This window comes from Myotis davidii, unplaced genomic scaffold, assembly GCF_000327345.1.
Source record: "Myotis davidii unplaced genomic scaffold, ASM32734v1 scaffold143, whole genome shotgun sequence".
NCBI classification, from domain to species: Eukaryota; Metazoa; Chordata; class Mammalia; order Chiroptera; family Vespertilionidae; genus Myotis; species Myotis davidii.
The window spans coordinates 3890954-3907103 of NW_006294876.1; the positions used below are offsets into that span (position 1 = coordinate 3890954).

Below are 16150 nucleotides of genomic sequence, written 5' to 3' on the forward strand. Positions count from 1 at the left end.
TGCTAATCTAGCCTCTACCTGAGGTTATCCAGCAAATGCCTCTGTGCAAGGCTTGGGCAGGGCGGGTCCCAGGCGATCAACAGGGCGGGCAGGAGCAAGCAGTTATGGCTGCTCTCAGTCCCGTCCCCAGAGGCTCTGCCTTTCAGTGTCCCAGCAACCGCTGCAAGTACCTCGGAGGGAAAGCTGCCCTCGAGTTCCAACCGAGGCCAGACAGTCCCGCTTCTCCCGTTTGAGTCTGCGTCCCTAGCGACTCGCCCGGATCTGGGGCTCAGAGTCTGATGCTCCCTCCCGATTGTAAACAACTGTGCCCTCCGTGCCGCGCCGCCAGCTCGTTCCGCGCGCACACGCACCTGAGAATTTCACTTCAGCACTGCGCCTCCTCTGAGTCTGGATATGATATTCTCTTTACTCCTAGTTGTAGAATTTCCACTCAGCCAGCCCTCCTGTGGTTCTGGATGTTGTCCGTTCCCTTTTTCAGGCTTAATTTGAATTGGTTGTTTAAGGCAGCAATCTCCGGCGTTAACCTATGCCGCCATCTTCGGTTCTCCTTTTCATCTTTCTTTAGGTGAGACAGAAACGTGGCTGGGGTCTGGACTTCCAATCTTGTCTTAGCCCAGTGGTTCTCAACCTGTGGGTCGCGACCCCTTTGGGGTCGAACGACCCTTTCACAGGGGTTGCCTAAGACCATCTGAAAACACATATATAATTATATATTGTTTTTGTGATTAATCACTATGCTTTAATTATGTCCAATTTATAACAATGAAAATACATCCTGCATATCAGTATTTACATTAGGATTTATAACAGTAGCAAAATTACAGTTATGAAGTAGCAACGAAAATAATTTTATGGTTGGGGGTCACCACAACATGAAGAACTGTATTAAAGGGTCGCGGCATTAGGAAGGTTGAGAACCACTGAGCTAGCCCATCTTCTCCGACTTCCAGAGGGGCCTCTTGTCACCTGTTCTTGAGTGTCTTGGGAGTTATGCGGTAAAAATCAGGTTACACCTCAGCTTGCCCTGAATGTCCATTGAAGATTCAGCTTCCTTGAGCTCATTTTAAATGTTATCAATATTGTCTTCACCTTCACTGTTTTCGTCCTTAAGAGTTCATGAAAAAGTCCCTTCACTGTAGTTTTCATGGACTGCGGGGAAGGAGCTAAGCTAAACAGATATTTTCAATCAAGCATCTTTACTTACAAGTGCTATTATCTCTTTTTATCTTCACTTTGGTTATTTTCATGTTTCTAATATATATTATTATAACTGGCCTGCTGAATGTGGGACCAGTACATGGAACAAGAAAATATATCTCAATGAAACATTATTGCACCCTTAGATTTGACCTTGATTAAAGTACTGTGTTTTTCTATTAAATTTTAATTACTTAATTTTTAAAGAATGCACTAATTTAGTCTCTGGGAAAAATACAAAATAGGTTGTTTCCATTCACTGTTGTTCACTCAGGGAGGATGGGCACTTCTGCAGAACTGCCACCTAGGACTCGATTTCATGGATGAGCTAATGGACATGGTTACAGAAACTGAGATGGTACACGGTGCTTTCCGCCTGTGGATGACCACTGAGGTTCATAAGCAGTTTCCCATCACACTCCTGCAAATGGCCATTAAATTTGCCAATGAGCCTCCGCAGGGCCTCCGGGCAGGGCTGAAGAGAACGTATGGCGGTGAGTGGAGGAATCCTTCCAAGTTCACTGGAGTTCTTGTACTTAGATTGTTTTAGTAAAGAAATTGTAAAAACAGAATCAGCTAGGATAGAGTTAAGCAAATAGCACTGTTATTTATGTGATGAGTTACACATGGTCCCTTGTGCTGTTCCTATGGAATACAACCTGGCAGTGGAAGGTGTCAGAGCTCAGAATTCCCACCTTATTTTTTCTTGTGTTCCCCATATTACTTTACTTTGGCCTGTACTGTTCTCTACTAGACAGCTGCCTTTTTTATGTTAATATTTAAATTTTATATCTTTGTCATTCATGGTCTTTGGGCTCCAACCCTGAAGTAGGACAGTAGCCTCTCCCAGGAGGAGAGGCTGAGTTAAAGTCATGGCCTCCCGTCATTTCATGAAGCCACATGGCGGAATGTCAGAACCATAGCTAAGTTAGAAATCAAACAAAAGCAGCAGAACCCAACTAACATGCCCTCCATTCAAAGCCAGAGCCGAGAGTATTCTCTTGCCTTGGCTTCCTCTGTCCATGGCTCCCTGTCTGGACTCATGGTCATGGAAAGATCCTGGCCCTCAGAGTCAGAAATCTGTTTCTGGTTCTCTCTGAACCAATTGCTTTGTTCTTTTGGGTGTTAGTCACTCAGGTAACCAGTTTCCGTTTCCTCATATGTAAAACAGGGACAATAAAATCTATCTATGATGATTAGAATAGTGTCCTTAATAATAATGAATATAATAATAATTCTCTATCAATCTGGAAAAATCTACAGAGTTTTTTTCTGGAATTGCTAACAAAACTCAAATTCCTGCCAATTTATAAGGTAATATGGGGATAAAGTGGATTTGGTAGGGTAATGACAGTGAAAAAAGATTACCAAACAAAAAAACATGATTTTATATGTATAATATAGATACATACACAGTGATCATAATTATTATTTCAATAATACATTCAGGTTGAAATGGGCTTCTATATATAGTATTAACAATTTAATGTTAATTAAAATAGTGTGTGCACATGCTCCAAATAATAATAATGTAACAATTATTATTATTACTTGGTAGTGGTGGTTGTAGTAATAGTAGCAGTATTTATTTTACTGCCATCATTCTTCCACCTCTATTTTATCCCCACATTATCTTGTTAGATTGGCAGGAACTTGAATCACGTTAGTGAGCCCCTCCTCCCTTCAAATGTCTTTGCAGATTTTTCAGAGAGAAATGCCCCCTGGATATGCAAAAGTTAAATTATAGTTGCCATATGAATGTCATAAAAATAATTCCAGATAAGTGAAATTTAATATTAGGAATTTACAAAGAGAATTAATAACTTAAGTAGAAAATAGAGATGTTTGAGAGATGATACAGATATTCACCCAGCTGACCACCACAGGTGTGAGCCAAGACCTGCTGGATGTGAGCACGGTGGCCCAGTGGAAGCCTATGCTGTACGCAGTGGCGTTCCTGCACTCCACGGTCCAGGAGAGGCGGAAGTTCGGTCCCCTAGGGTGGAACATCCCTTATGAATTCAATCAAGCGGACTTTAATGCCACCGTGCAGTTCATCCAAAACCACTTGGATGACATGGATATCAAAAAGGTACTGTGTGTGAGCTGCTTCATGCTCACACATGTGATAAATAAATGTGATGAGCTTATCATATATTACTACCTTTATACTTTCAGTAAAAAGTGAGGGTGGGTCCCCAAGTGAACATGGCTCTCATCCCCCAGCTTTGGAGTGAAACTTATAAGAGTGATGATTTTCTGTGCTTGCAGAGTCATCTTTAATTCATAGCAACTCGGGTCACACTTGCCTCTTGATTTCAGCTAAAAAATAAACAAATTATTATTATCTTTTAATTTCTCAGTCAAGTTGACATTGCATATTAAACATCCTAACAGGGTGTTGTTGTTGTTTTTTTCAGAGGGAGGGGGGGATAGGTGGAGGAACTTATTTTAAAAAAATAGTCAAAAATGAAAATGAATTCTAGATTCCTTTTGAAGTATGTGCTTTAAAAAGAACTGCCTCAATATTCTAAAAAAATTAACATTTTCTATTGAAATTAAAATATGAAAATATGAATGTAGAGTCTATTTCAAGTCATGAAGATGAGTTGAATAATCACTATGTTTGCCTAATTTTATTTCTGCACTTTTCAAATTAGCAATGAACGAATGAGTGAATGCATGCATGCATGAATGAATGAGTGAGGAAAATGAGACAGTAGTTAGTTTTACACAATTATTCTACATTTTTTTCCCAGGGTGTCTCCTGGTCTACTGTCCGCTACATGATAGGTGAAATTCAATATGGAGGCAGAGTCACCGATGACTATGATAAGAGACTGTTGAATACATTTGCTAAGGTTTGGTTCAGTGAAAATATGTTTGCACCAGATTTCAGCTTTTACCAAGGATACAGTATTCCAAAATGCAGCACAGTGGATAACTATCTTCACTATATCCAGGTTTGTCAATGTCAGAATTTTATGCTTAGAATAAATACCCCAGCATTTGGCCTTTTGGTTTTTTATTTACACTCTATATACTCCCTATAGTATAAATTTTAATGGTGATGCATATTGAACCTTCCACCACAGATGCTTTCTTATGTGTGTTTTACCTAATGACTAAAATGTTTATATTTGTTTTGTGTGTGTTTTGTATGAATTCCCTTCCCCTATTCTCTTTAATGCTTCAGTGGAGAATATTTTTTGGGGAGGTGATAGATTGAGCAGATCAGAACTGGGGAACCTACACCAATTCCTTGGAGCTCTCTTTCTGTGAGTCACCTGTCATGATAGGGCAGAGGCAGTCGCTAGACCAGTGATGGCGAACCTATGACACGCCTGTCAGAGGTGACACGCGAACTCATTTTTTTGGTTGATTTTTCTTTGTTAAATGGCCTTTAAATATATAAAATAAATATCAAAAATATAAGTCTTTGTTTTACTATGGTTGCAAATATCAAAAACTTTCTATATGTGACACGGCACCAGAGTTAAGTTAGGGTTTCTCAAAATGCTCACACGCCGAGCTCAAAAGGTTCGCCATCACTGCTCTAGACACAGTCTGTTCTATTTTTCAACCCACTTGCCTTATTTTGGGACATCTGCTCCTTAATCCTGGCCTGATGGACAGTGTATGAGCATGTGCAGGAGTCCACTGGTAGAAGAGCTTCCTCATTCAGGGCCAGGTACTTTGAAGTGCGGGAAGTGCTGGGGGGGCTGTTTTGGGGGGTGTGGTGAACAGCAACCCAGGCCTCTCCCGACTAGATTTCAGTAGCATCCCCACCCAGTTGTGACAACCAAAAATCTCTCCAGACATTGCCAAATATCCCCTAGGGGGCTAAAATCACCCCTGATTGAGAAACACTGCTCTAAGAAAAAAGAAGATAGATTTTGACAGGAAATTTGGGGAAGAAATTGGATTTGTGTTTCAAGGTAACTACATTTTCTGTCTCTAAACCTTGAATTAATTAGATCATTATTTAGCAATCTCTTTTGCCTCTAAGATTTATCTCAGAGCGAACAAACTAAAGCGCACAGCCCCAAAGGGCTAAATTTATGTTTATTTAGAGGTTCTGTGATAAATAAATGTGATGAGCTTATATATTACCACCTTTATACTTTCAGTAATTCAAATCAACAAATAGATGTGTCTTAATTATACTATATGTGTCCTTAAATCATTGGCACTGAATAGGAGAGTGCCTATGAAGGTATAAATTTAAATATGCCTGTACATATATTTATTTATATACATCCCATTTCACAACTTGAGTTTGCTCATAGATGACATTATGTAAAAAGGAATAAAACAAGGGACTAGAAAGGAGGGGGATATATGAATAAGACAACAGTAAAGTGTAGGATACAATTCATACATAGGAGTATATGTCAAATTGCAGGTAAAGTTTTTGCTTTTCAAATAGCTGGGTGGGGGGTGTGGAATTTTGCATGCTTGTTCTGCTACTGTCACTTGCTCTCCATCTCTTGCTGTCTGTTTTCCTTCCTGATTCTTGCTCTCTCAATATTTACCTCTTCTCCATGTCTCTTTCTCCCCAGGTGAATACAGTTCCCTTATTTGGGCCCGAACTGAGCTAAAACTGTCACTTTCTGGTATCTTAAAAACATAGTAACCATTAGTTATCCAACCTTCTTGAAAACAACTGACTTGAATCAGATCGAACCTTCAGAAAACAAAACACCAATTCATAGCTCCCTTTCTGTATTACATCTTCTAAAAATGACAGCATCTATTTGATTAAAGTATCTAGAGATGCAGAAATTAAAATGCCATGAGCTGATTATGTTTCTTAATTTTTTTCAAGGTAACGTTTGCTTTTTTTTTTTTTTTTCTGGAGAAATGGCTGAGATGGTCGCCTGACACAACTGAGACATCTCTTATAAAGGCTTATCCTAATGAAAACATGTTTCCTTCCTAAGACAGTACAGTTTAACTGGTACTTCTGTCAGCAGTCTGTGCTTACCGGGGTGCTTGTTGTCCAGAGTTTGCCCACCTACGACAGCCCCGAGGTCTTTGGGCTGCACCCCAATGCCGACATCACCTACCAGAGCAAGCTGGCCAAGGACGTGCTGGACACCATCCTGGGCATCCAGCCCAAGGACAGCTCTGGTGGCGGGGATGAGACCCGGGAGGCCGTGGTGGCCCGGCTGGCCGACGACATGCTGGAGAAGCTCCCCCCTGACTATGGCTCATTTGAGGTGAGTTGAAATCCTGACAAAACGTCGTGTGTGGGTGGAGGTGGAAGAGAGCATAGAGGGGATAAATGATGATGGAAAAAATAAAATAAAATAAAGAAAATAAATGAAAAGAAAAGTCAGCTGTGGATGTGTCCAGTTTGGGAAATGAGGAAGGAGGGCAAACATAATTTTTTCTGAAATAAAAAGAAGTTATTTTAAACACTGACTTCCTGAAAAACCAGAAAAGAAGTTTCTGAATCTATAAATGTGGTTATTTCAAAATATAAGTAATAAGGAAACCTGATGTAAATGTTAATATTCATAATTAAATTACAAGTGTATACGGATGGGTTAGGATTCCTTTTCTAGAACTTTCCTTCAAGGTACATATCATTGTTATTTGTTAGGAGGAAAGTGATATATTCTTAGAGTTTAGCACCTGATTATTTAAAACATGTTGTGTAATTTAATGTATACCTTGACATTCAAGTATTCTCAATTTCAGGGAGTCTGTATTTTTATCATTAACTCTGCACCTTCATCTCATGGGTTTAAAAAATTGATATGTCTGTTTAATATACAACTAATTTCTAAGCAATTTTATGATTATTAAAGTTAATTTTTAGACATCTTAGCAAATTGTGAAAATATTTATCCTGATAACTTTTTTAAACTTTTGCTTAAAGAAAAGTAACTGGGTTGCTTTCCATATTATCTTAAGAGATGACCTGGACTAAACATGCAATGCTTTCATCATGCGGCCACCATATTTCTTTACATATTGCTGCCTTCCCACCTGTTTTCAGAAGGAAACCTGCAGGATTTTGTTTCTTTAGTGTCTTATTGTTTTCCACGAGTGGGCCATTTAGCTGCTAGCACTACAGACCAAACTCAAGGACCTATCACCAGAGAATAATTTCCCTGAGAAGAAACTCTGACCCCTTGCTTGGAGGAAATCAATACTGCAATCAGCTTTCCTAAAGACCTTTCAATGTAGTATCACGGAACAGGTCACTCTTGTGTAGTGATTAATATTTCTGAAGCATTGAAAATCTCTAAAAATAAATTAAATATATAAGTATGGTAAGTAAGGGGGTGTAGGAGTGTCTCCCTCCTTTTGCTGAATTTGTCAGTGCTACCCTAGGATAAAGCAACTTAGCCAAGCACAGTGACTGATTGATTATCAATAAATGCTTGTAAGATGGAAATGATTGGGTGGGTGGGTGGATGGATAGATGGATGCTTTGATGGAAAACAGAAAGCTTTTAAATGACACATACAGTTTTTTGAGGAAGCCAGCAGAATGGTCATCTATGTGTACAAGTCCATTTGTTGTACCCATATGTATGTTTGAAAGTCTTAGATTGACAGCAAGTGAATATTTCCCAATAAGTATGGTTGTTCTATAGAAGGCTGTATGGTTGTGGTCATGTGCTTAACATCTTTCTGTGAATCAAAGGCTGCCTGTTCTCTCCCACATGGGATGAAAAATCAACTGGTCATCTAACATGTTTTCTTTCTTATTTCTTCTCTGTTTTCTGGCAGTGAAAAAAAAAGTTTGCTGTTTATGAAATTATAAAATCTGGGACCTTTTGAGAAGCCCCAGTTACTTAAACATTAATAGCTTTCTAATTTTTAACATGCACTGAATGTCTCCACGGCAGGTAAGAGAGAGGCTTCAAACGATGGGTGCCTTCCAGCCGATGAACATTTTCCTGAGGCAGGAGATAGACAGGATGCAGAGGGTGCTCACGCTGGTCCGCAGCACGCTGACTGAGCTGAAGCTTGCCATCGATGGCACCATCATCATGAGTGAAAACCTTCGGGATGCACTGAATTGCATGTTTGATGCCAGAATTCCTGCTCAGTGGAAAAAAGTACGGAGAAGCTGCCCTGGTTCTGCCTAATCACCTTATTGTTGTGAATAGCTGTACTTGGCAAACAGAAAGCACCTAAGGAAATTGGCTTACAAGTGTTCTTTTGTGTAGGAACTAATCCCCTTAGAGTCCTATATTTTTAGATGGTTGGTAGGGAAGGAAATTATGTAGCATCCCCCACATATCATGTGCTCTACTGGGCGACTTACACGCATTATTTCATTTCAAGTCTTACATTTTATCGCCCTCAATTTACATAGGAGGAACTTGAGGTTGGGAGAGGTGAAATCTTTTCCCAAATCACACACCTATTCCAGGAATCAGAATTCAAACCCAAGCTTTTGCGCTTCAACAGCCACAAGACTAGTTTCCTTGAAGAGAATGCTCTGAGATGCACACACATATCCAAAGTCACACCATCGAGCGAGAAGCATTTTCCTTCCTTTGTAGATATGTGAATATCTCTCTCTCAAGATAACAAGCGTTCTTTATTGATTACCTATTGGTAAACGTGCTAAATGACAGAGTTGGTTTTAAGAAATGATTTTCTATTTGGAAAAGTAAAATGAGGACCTGAATGTCTTTTTAAGCAATACATGCAATTAATTTGTTGGTGGCAAATGGGCCTGTGTTTCCATTTCTGCTCTTTTATCAAAGGAAATCAATATATATTTTAAGGGATGAAATCTCCAGAAGATAATTGTTGTGTGCCTCATTAAAAGTGATAAATGGGTAAGGCTTCTGTGAGTTATTATCCACCGATATATTTTAAAGTGTTGATTAGACCATGAGCACATTTAATAAATAGAGATCCTGTTATATAATGTATCTGTTGAAAATGTAACCTAAGGAAAGTAGATGAGAGCTGTTAAATTTAATAGTTATTTTAGCACTTTATGGCAGAATTGGTGATGAATATGTGTGTAAGTGGGAGGCGAGTCTATTGACAGTAGACACTGTGGACAGCATCTGAGCTCTCCATCGATCTGGTATTCGTGTGATGATCAGCTGATTCTATCATAATATCTTAAGCGGGAAGAATCATTGGAGAACTTAAATTTAAGAACTTCAGGATAATTTACGTCTTAGGGACTTTTAAATTCTAAAGGTGAAATTGGTATTTCATCATTTTTTTCCAGTCAGCAGCAAAATTAAACCTGCATTAATTATTTTAATGCATTCATTTCAGGCGTCGTGGGTTTCAAGTTCGTTGGGTTTCTGGTTTACTGAACTTTTAGAAAGAAACTGCCAGTTTACCTCCTGGGTTTTTAATGGCCGACCTCACTGCTTCTGGATGACCGGCTTCTTTAACCCCCAAGGATTTTTGACTGCAATGCGGCAGGTAATAAATAGCTCTGATGTGTACCTGTTGTGTTCTTATAATTTTCCTCTATAAAGTTCTCTTTTTTCATTATAGTTTTTAAGTAATATAACAAGACAGAGAATGATTCTCTTATGGGTGCTAACTTTTACACACACACACACACACACTAGTATGTAGAAGTGGTTAACTTGGGACATGGGTATCGATTCTGAGAGAATCTTTTTAACTTTAAATACCATTCTACTTACTTTGAGTCAGGGTAATTGGGAGGCTACATTGTCAGTATGCTCTGTATACTAGTATAGAAACCTTAATTGCTCATTACATCCTTTGCTTTTGTTCTTGCCGGGGTAGGAGATAACTCGGGCCAACAAAGGCTGGGCTCTGGACAATATGGTGCTTTGCAATGAAGTCACCAAGTGGATGAAGGATGACGTCGCTGCCCCTCCCACAGAGGGTGTGTACGTCTATGGCTTGTATCTTGAAGGCGCTGGCTGGGACAAGAGGAACATGAAGCTCGTCGAGTCCAAACCGAAAGTGCTCTTTGAGTTGATGCCTGTCATAAGGATTTATGCAGAAAACAGCAGTGAGTTTTCTTGAGCATTTAGGGATGGGTGGTATTATTGAATTGAATGACATTATAAACACTGGATCTTGTTATTTTAGTTATCATATAATGATAATTTGACTCTTTTATCAGCTACCTTTGCATTCACACCCATGTTTAATGAGTATTTATAGACCACTAGGTACGTTCATGAGTGCTATTGGAGAGGCAATAGTTCTAGATAAATCTTGCTTATCTAATAAAGCAGATGAAATATATGTGAATGCTCATAAAATGTTAGCTGATGAGATAAGAAACAAGTGTTTGGAATAGGTAATAAGTGGTGGGAAAGGAGGGTGAGATAACAGGGGGGTGAAGCAGGGCAGTTGGGCCTGGCCTGGGCTTGGAAGGATGAAGGTGAGGAGGTGGGGCAAGAGGTGGAAAGAAGGCTTTCTAGGCAGGACTGCTCAGGGCTCCCTGGAGTGGAGCCATCACCAGCTTGGAGATTTAAGCCAGGTTGTGAAATCCAGATTGAATTCAGGGACATTTAGCTTAATCCAGTAGCCAATGGCAAATTGCTGGATTCATATTTCAGCCTATGAATGTAATACCATTTCTTTGAAGCACACATGTTATTCTACTTTGACAAAGTCATTGAAACTCTAATTGATAAACTGCTTCCATTGTTGGCTTGATGTTTTCTGGAGGCTTTTGTTGTTGCATTTTACCCAGCTAACATCTCAGCAATAACTATCAGCACATGTCGGACTTTCCTGTTCATTTTATTTTATTAAAATTTATCTTATTTTTATTTTTTTTCTTATTTTTAAAGGAAAATTGTGTTTACTGTATACAACACACACACACACACACACACACACACACACGGTGAAATAATTGTTATCAGCCATAAACTCCAGAGGCAGCTATGATCGTGAATCCCAAGGAAATACTGATTGTATGACAGAAGTACAAGATATTTTTCTTTAGACAAGGGATAAAATATATCTTTTAAAAAGACAGCTTGTAGTATCCACATCTATTAGATGAATGTCCCATTTGGAAACCTGGATTAAGAAAAGAGAGTTTATAAACTATGAGTATTTATTTTTTTAAGCAAACATCATTGGCTGTATGCCTAATATAAACTATCCTTGGCCTTAGGTGCAAGGGACACAAAGGTAACTATGAACCAGATTCTGCCCAAGGACTCATAGTTTAGTAGGGAAGACTGATGAGTAAATAAAATAGAACTTAATACAGGTTATGACAGAGATACACCCAGAATGCTCAGGAAGCCTAGAAGGAGATCAAGACTGTGCCTGGGAGGTAGGTGCAGAATCTTCTGAGATGTCCTCTGGAGACAAGGACGAGTGTGCTAGGGAGTTAGAGGGAGATTTTTCTTGGCAGAGAGAAAAAGCATGCACTCACTCGCTCGTCCCATGAATATTTCTTTGATATTGACCATCTGCCTCACACTATTTCCATGCTGGAGATGCAACAGTGAAAACAAGGTCAGGCAGACTCCCCATTGTCATGGAACTCAAAAGGGAATGTTAGCTGAAAAAGAAGCAAATAGAGTTAATCCCTGTTACTCATGGGTTCTGTACTAATGAATTCACCTACTGGCTAAATTTATTTGTAACCCAGAAATCAGTGCTTGTGGTGCTTTCATGGTAATTCCCAGACGTGCACAAAACAATGAAACATTTGAGGCTCCCGGCATGCATGCTCCCAGCTGAGGTTGACCAAGGTGACAGTGTCTCAGTTGTAAACAAGTGTCCTTTTGTGGTCTCTTTAGTGCTACATTTCACGTTTGTGTGCTTTCGCTATTTAAGATGCCCAGGAGTAGTCCTGAAGTGCCGCCTGGTGCCCTAGTGCAGAAAGACTGCCATGTGCTTTATGGAGAAAACACGTGTGCTAGATATGTTTCATGCAGGCGTGAGTTACAATGCTGTTGGCCTGGAGGTCAATGTCAGTGAGTCAACAATGTATAATAGAGAGGTGTCTTTCAGTAGAAACACACATAAAACAAAATGACATATTCGTGGGTTGATGAAAATGTGACCAGAGCCTCTCAGCGGCTTAACCCGGTATTTCCCCAGGAGCACAGGTTCCACGGTCCCTGATTCAGTGTTCACAGAAACTTTATTTTATTATTATTTTTAAATATGTTTTTTATTGACTTAAGAGAGAGGGAGGGAGAGGGAGAGAGAAACATCGATTGACTGCCTCCTGCACACCCCCCACTGGGGATTGAACCTCAACTTCCTGGTTCACGTTCAACCACTGTGCAGCACTGGCCAGTGTTCATGGAGACTTTATACACACAGTCCCATGAATAATGAGAATCAGTTGTAAGCGAACACACTAATGGCAGATAGTTCTTGTTCCTATAATTCCGGGGGTTGGAGAAGGCCTCGCTGAGAAGAGAACATTGCACTGGGATCCAAATGGCAGAAAGTGGCTCTGCTGACATCCAGGGGAAAGGCGTGAGGTAGCAACAAGTAGGCTGTGTTGAGGAACAAAGAAAGGGTGTGTGAAGGAAGAGGAGCTTATGGAGCAAGAGAAGAACTGAGGGTGCTCGGCAAGTTCTGTGTCCATGGTGTTGCTCAGAATATCTTGGCCGAGTCTGGGAGAAAACAGTGTCTGCCTGGCATTAGGCTAGCGTGTGACTTTGTGTTTCCTGGTTCTCAGGGTGGTATTTGGTGCTGTGTTAGGGACTATTTTATAGGAATGATAATCAAATACAGTGGGGCCTTGACTTACGAGTGTCCCGACTAACGAGTTTTTTGAGATACCAGCTGTCTCTCGGCCGATTTTTTGCATTGAGTTGATAGAGTAATTTGAGTTTAACGAGCTCCTTAACGAGCTCGGTCTCGGAAGGAATTCAACTCGTAAGTCAAGGCCCCACTGTAGTCTTGTAGCCAGAAATCATATTTTAGAAAATGTGCTCTATCCTATTATTGCAGCTAGTCAACATGTAAAAAATGTTTTCCTTATAAAATGAAAGAAAGATTCTTCTCACATGGAGCTAGGGGTTACTTTTTTTAAATTTCTTGTGACTAACTGTAAAAAATCCATTGCAGTAAAATGTTGAACATCTCAGCATAGTAGTAATAATTTTATAATACGAACAATTCTTTATTTAAGAACAAGTTTTTCTGGAACTCTGTTCCCCCCGCTGGGCATAGTCAGCGGTGAGGCTCATTAACAGCAGGTAAGGGAGGAAGTAAAATAAACAAAGGAAAAGTGACATTAGTCAAAGTACTTGGGGGGGAAAAAGAGAAAAAAAGAAGCACTTTAGTTCTCTATTCTTTTCTTATTTTTTTGGTTTCAATAGAAATTGGTGGAAACTTGTTTTGCCAAATAACTTTGTTGTTGGAGAGGTGTTTGTTTAGTGATAAAAAGCTAACCTTCTGTTGCTGTCAATCAAATTTTCATTCATTTTTGATAACTGGATAGGGTTCTAATTGAGATAAAGAGGTGTAGCATTGTTCATGGCCAAAGGGCACTCCAACAAAAGTGCAGTTTGGAAATTAAAATTCTTATAATGAATTGTTTTCATGTTAAGATGAAGAACAGTTTTCAGTGTAAATAATTCATCGTTGAATTTTACATACCTGGCTGGTTTATTTGTTTTCAAAAAGATGCCTAGAGATTTATTTGAACTTTAAAAATTGAGTAAAATATCCCCAAATATTTATTTTAGTCATGTTTCTTGTTGGAACATCATGGGAAAGTTGCCCAAATAATACTAAATTCACCAAGAGGGCAAAAATACACAACTCAGGTCCTCTGTTTTCAAAGGACATTGAAAAAAGGCAGATATAGGAGAGATCTGCCTCCTTTTATGTAGATCAAGCATGTCAAACTCAAAGGCTAACATGGGCCAAATAAGCGAGGCATGCGGTCGGCAGGCCACGAGTTTGACATGCTTGATGTAGCTAGTGATGCTTGTACATGTGCTGCAGTGCTGTAGCTCTGTGATGGGAAAACCATGATTAGGACATTTTGGGGGAACAAAGCAAGACTTATATGGACTTCTGGTCACGAAGTAGGCTGAGGAAGATCTCACGTTCCCTGCAGCTGATGAGGATATTTCCTGCTTGGGAAAGCATTTTTGTAAGAATGCCCTGTAGACTCCGCCCCCTTCCAACACTGCAGATGTAGGGCTGGGCGTGGGAGTAGTCCCGTGGGTGACCAGGAGGTGGCGAGCTCCTGAATCCTGAGCCAGGAGCTCAATTTTTAAATCTGGAACTCTATCAACGTCCTGGGAACATGAGTCTGGGAAACGTGTGTGTGTGTGTGTGTGTGGAGAGGGGGTGGGAGGATTAGAAATCTAACACACCTTGGGCATCTACTGCACTCCAGACATTATATGATGCCAGGTATTCACATATATTAACTTATCTAATCTTTACCACTCTGTAAGATATATCATGCCCATTTTGCAAATGAGGACATTAAGCTTTAGAGACATTACGTAATTTGCCTGTGGTTCCCCCCCTACCAGCACTAGTATGGGGACCCATCTGCCTCTTGTGGGATGAATGCAAACCTCTGGGAATTCCTGTGGTCAGTGTCCTGCTTGAGACTAAGCATTTTCTAGATAGTCTCTGCGGTGTCTGGGATGGCACCTGAGAATCAAGGCTACATTGGAAATGAGGGCAACTCCCTTGCATTTAGAAGTCGTGAATTAATTTTTCTCTGGTGCATAGTGAGGCAGATACAGTAAAAACCTCTGCCCTATGCTAACATGAGCTCTCACTCCCGATGGCCTCCCTCCCCTCTTGCTTCAGGCTCACCTCCCCTGCCTACTGGTGGGGCCACATATTTTCAGGTAGAAGACGGGAAGCCAGGCACCTGGACATTTGGGTTGCTCCCCTGGCTTTATCACCCAGGATTTGAAGTCAGGTACCTAGTTATCTTCGGTACATGTTCACATCTTCCTGCAAAGACACAGAGGCACATACGTACACATAGTACATCCCAGCTATTGACGAGATGAAGACCACAGGCTCTGGATCCATTCTGGTGGGGCTTGATTCTTACCGTATTGCCGACAGCTTTGTAACCTTGGCAAGTAACTCACCTCTGTACGGTCCAGTTTTCTCATCTGTAAAATGGATTTAATAATAATACCCATGTTATAGGGTTGTTGAGAGCATAATACAGATGATGTCCAGCACATAGCATACAATAAATAATTTTATTACTGTTGTTATTATTGATATGTTCTCTCACATGCTTATTGAAAGATGAAAAGAAATATGTAAGAACTCTCTATTTAGTATCTTAAATGTTATTAGCAAAACAGGGGTTAAATACCCTTTGCGACAGCATGGGTAGATCTGGAGAACATTAGTGACATAAGCCAGTCAGAGAAAGACAAGTAGCATATGATTTCACTCACATGTGGAATTTAATGAACAAAGTGAACCACCAAGCAAAATAGAGACAGGCTCATGGCTAGAGATAGGCAGACAACTTGGGCGTGTGGGAGTGGGTTGTGGGGGGTTGGAGGGATGGAGTAAAAAGAAAAAAAAAGAGAATTCATGGACATGGACAACAGTGGGGTGGTGGCAGCAGTGGAGAGGGATTGGTGGAGGTGGAAGAGGGCATAGAGAGGATAAATGGTGATGGGAAAAAATAAATTTAAAAAATTAAAGGAATGATTTAATGGGGACCTCTGTGTAACTCGGTTATTTTGGATATGGAAGGAATATATGACATGATAACATTTGGATGAAAAATGTAGGCTAGAGAGGGAAATTATTACCTAGTTAGAAAGTGAAATTCCCACAGGTGCTTTATTAAAGCCTTTAGGCCCCTAAAGCTGATGGCTCACCCATTTCGACAACCACTTCTCTCAGCTCTTCCTTCTGGAGCCCCAAGGCTTTAAACATATTTAGCTGATCTGTTCTACCTACATAGCATGTTTACTTTCCCCTTCAAAGTTATTTGTCTAACCGGGCGTAATGGTTTGGAATCATCTGTTCCT

General features: G+C 40.1%; 1 protein-coding gene across 1 annotated transcript in view; it reads left to right on the forward strand.

The window, feature by feature from the left end:
- DNAH5 (dynein, axonemal, heavy chain 5) overlaps window positions 1–16150 on the forward strand; it is a 190913-nt gene that overhangs the window by 171032 nt on the left and 3731 nt on the right. Inside the window, exons 71-77 of the mRNA XM_015567634.1 lie at window positions 1472–1691; window positions 3084–3289; window positions 3957–4160; window positions 6204–6419; window positions 8063–8275; window positions 9465–9617; window positions 9954–10185. Of these exons, the coding sequence (XP_015423120.1) occupies window positions 1472–1691; window positions 3084–3289; window positions 3957–4160; window positions 6204–6419; window positions 8063–8275; window positions 9465–9617; window positions 9954–10185 (1444 nt within the window). The remainder of the gene's footprint in view (window positions 1–1471; window positions 1692–3083; window positions 3290–3956; window positions 4161–6203; window positions 6420–8062; window positions 8276–9464; window positions 9618–9953; window positions 10186–16150) is intronic.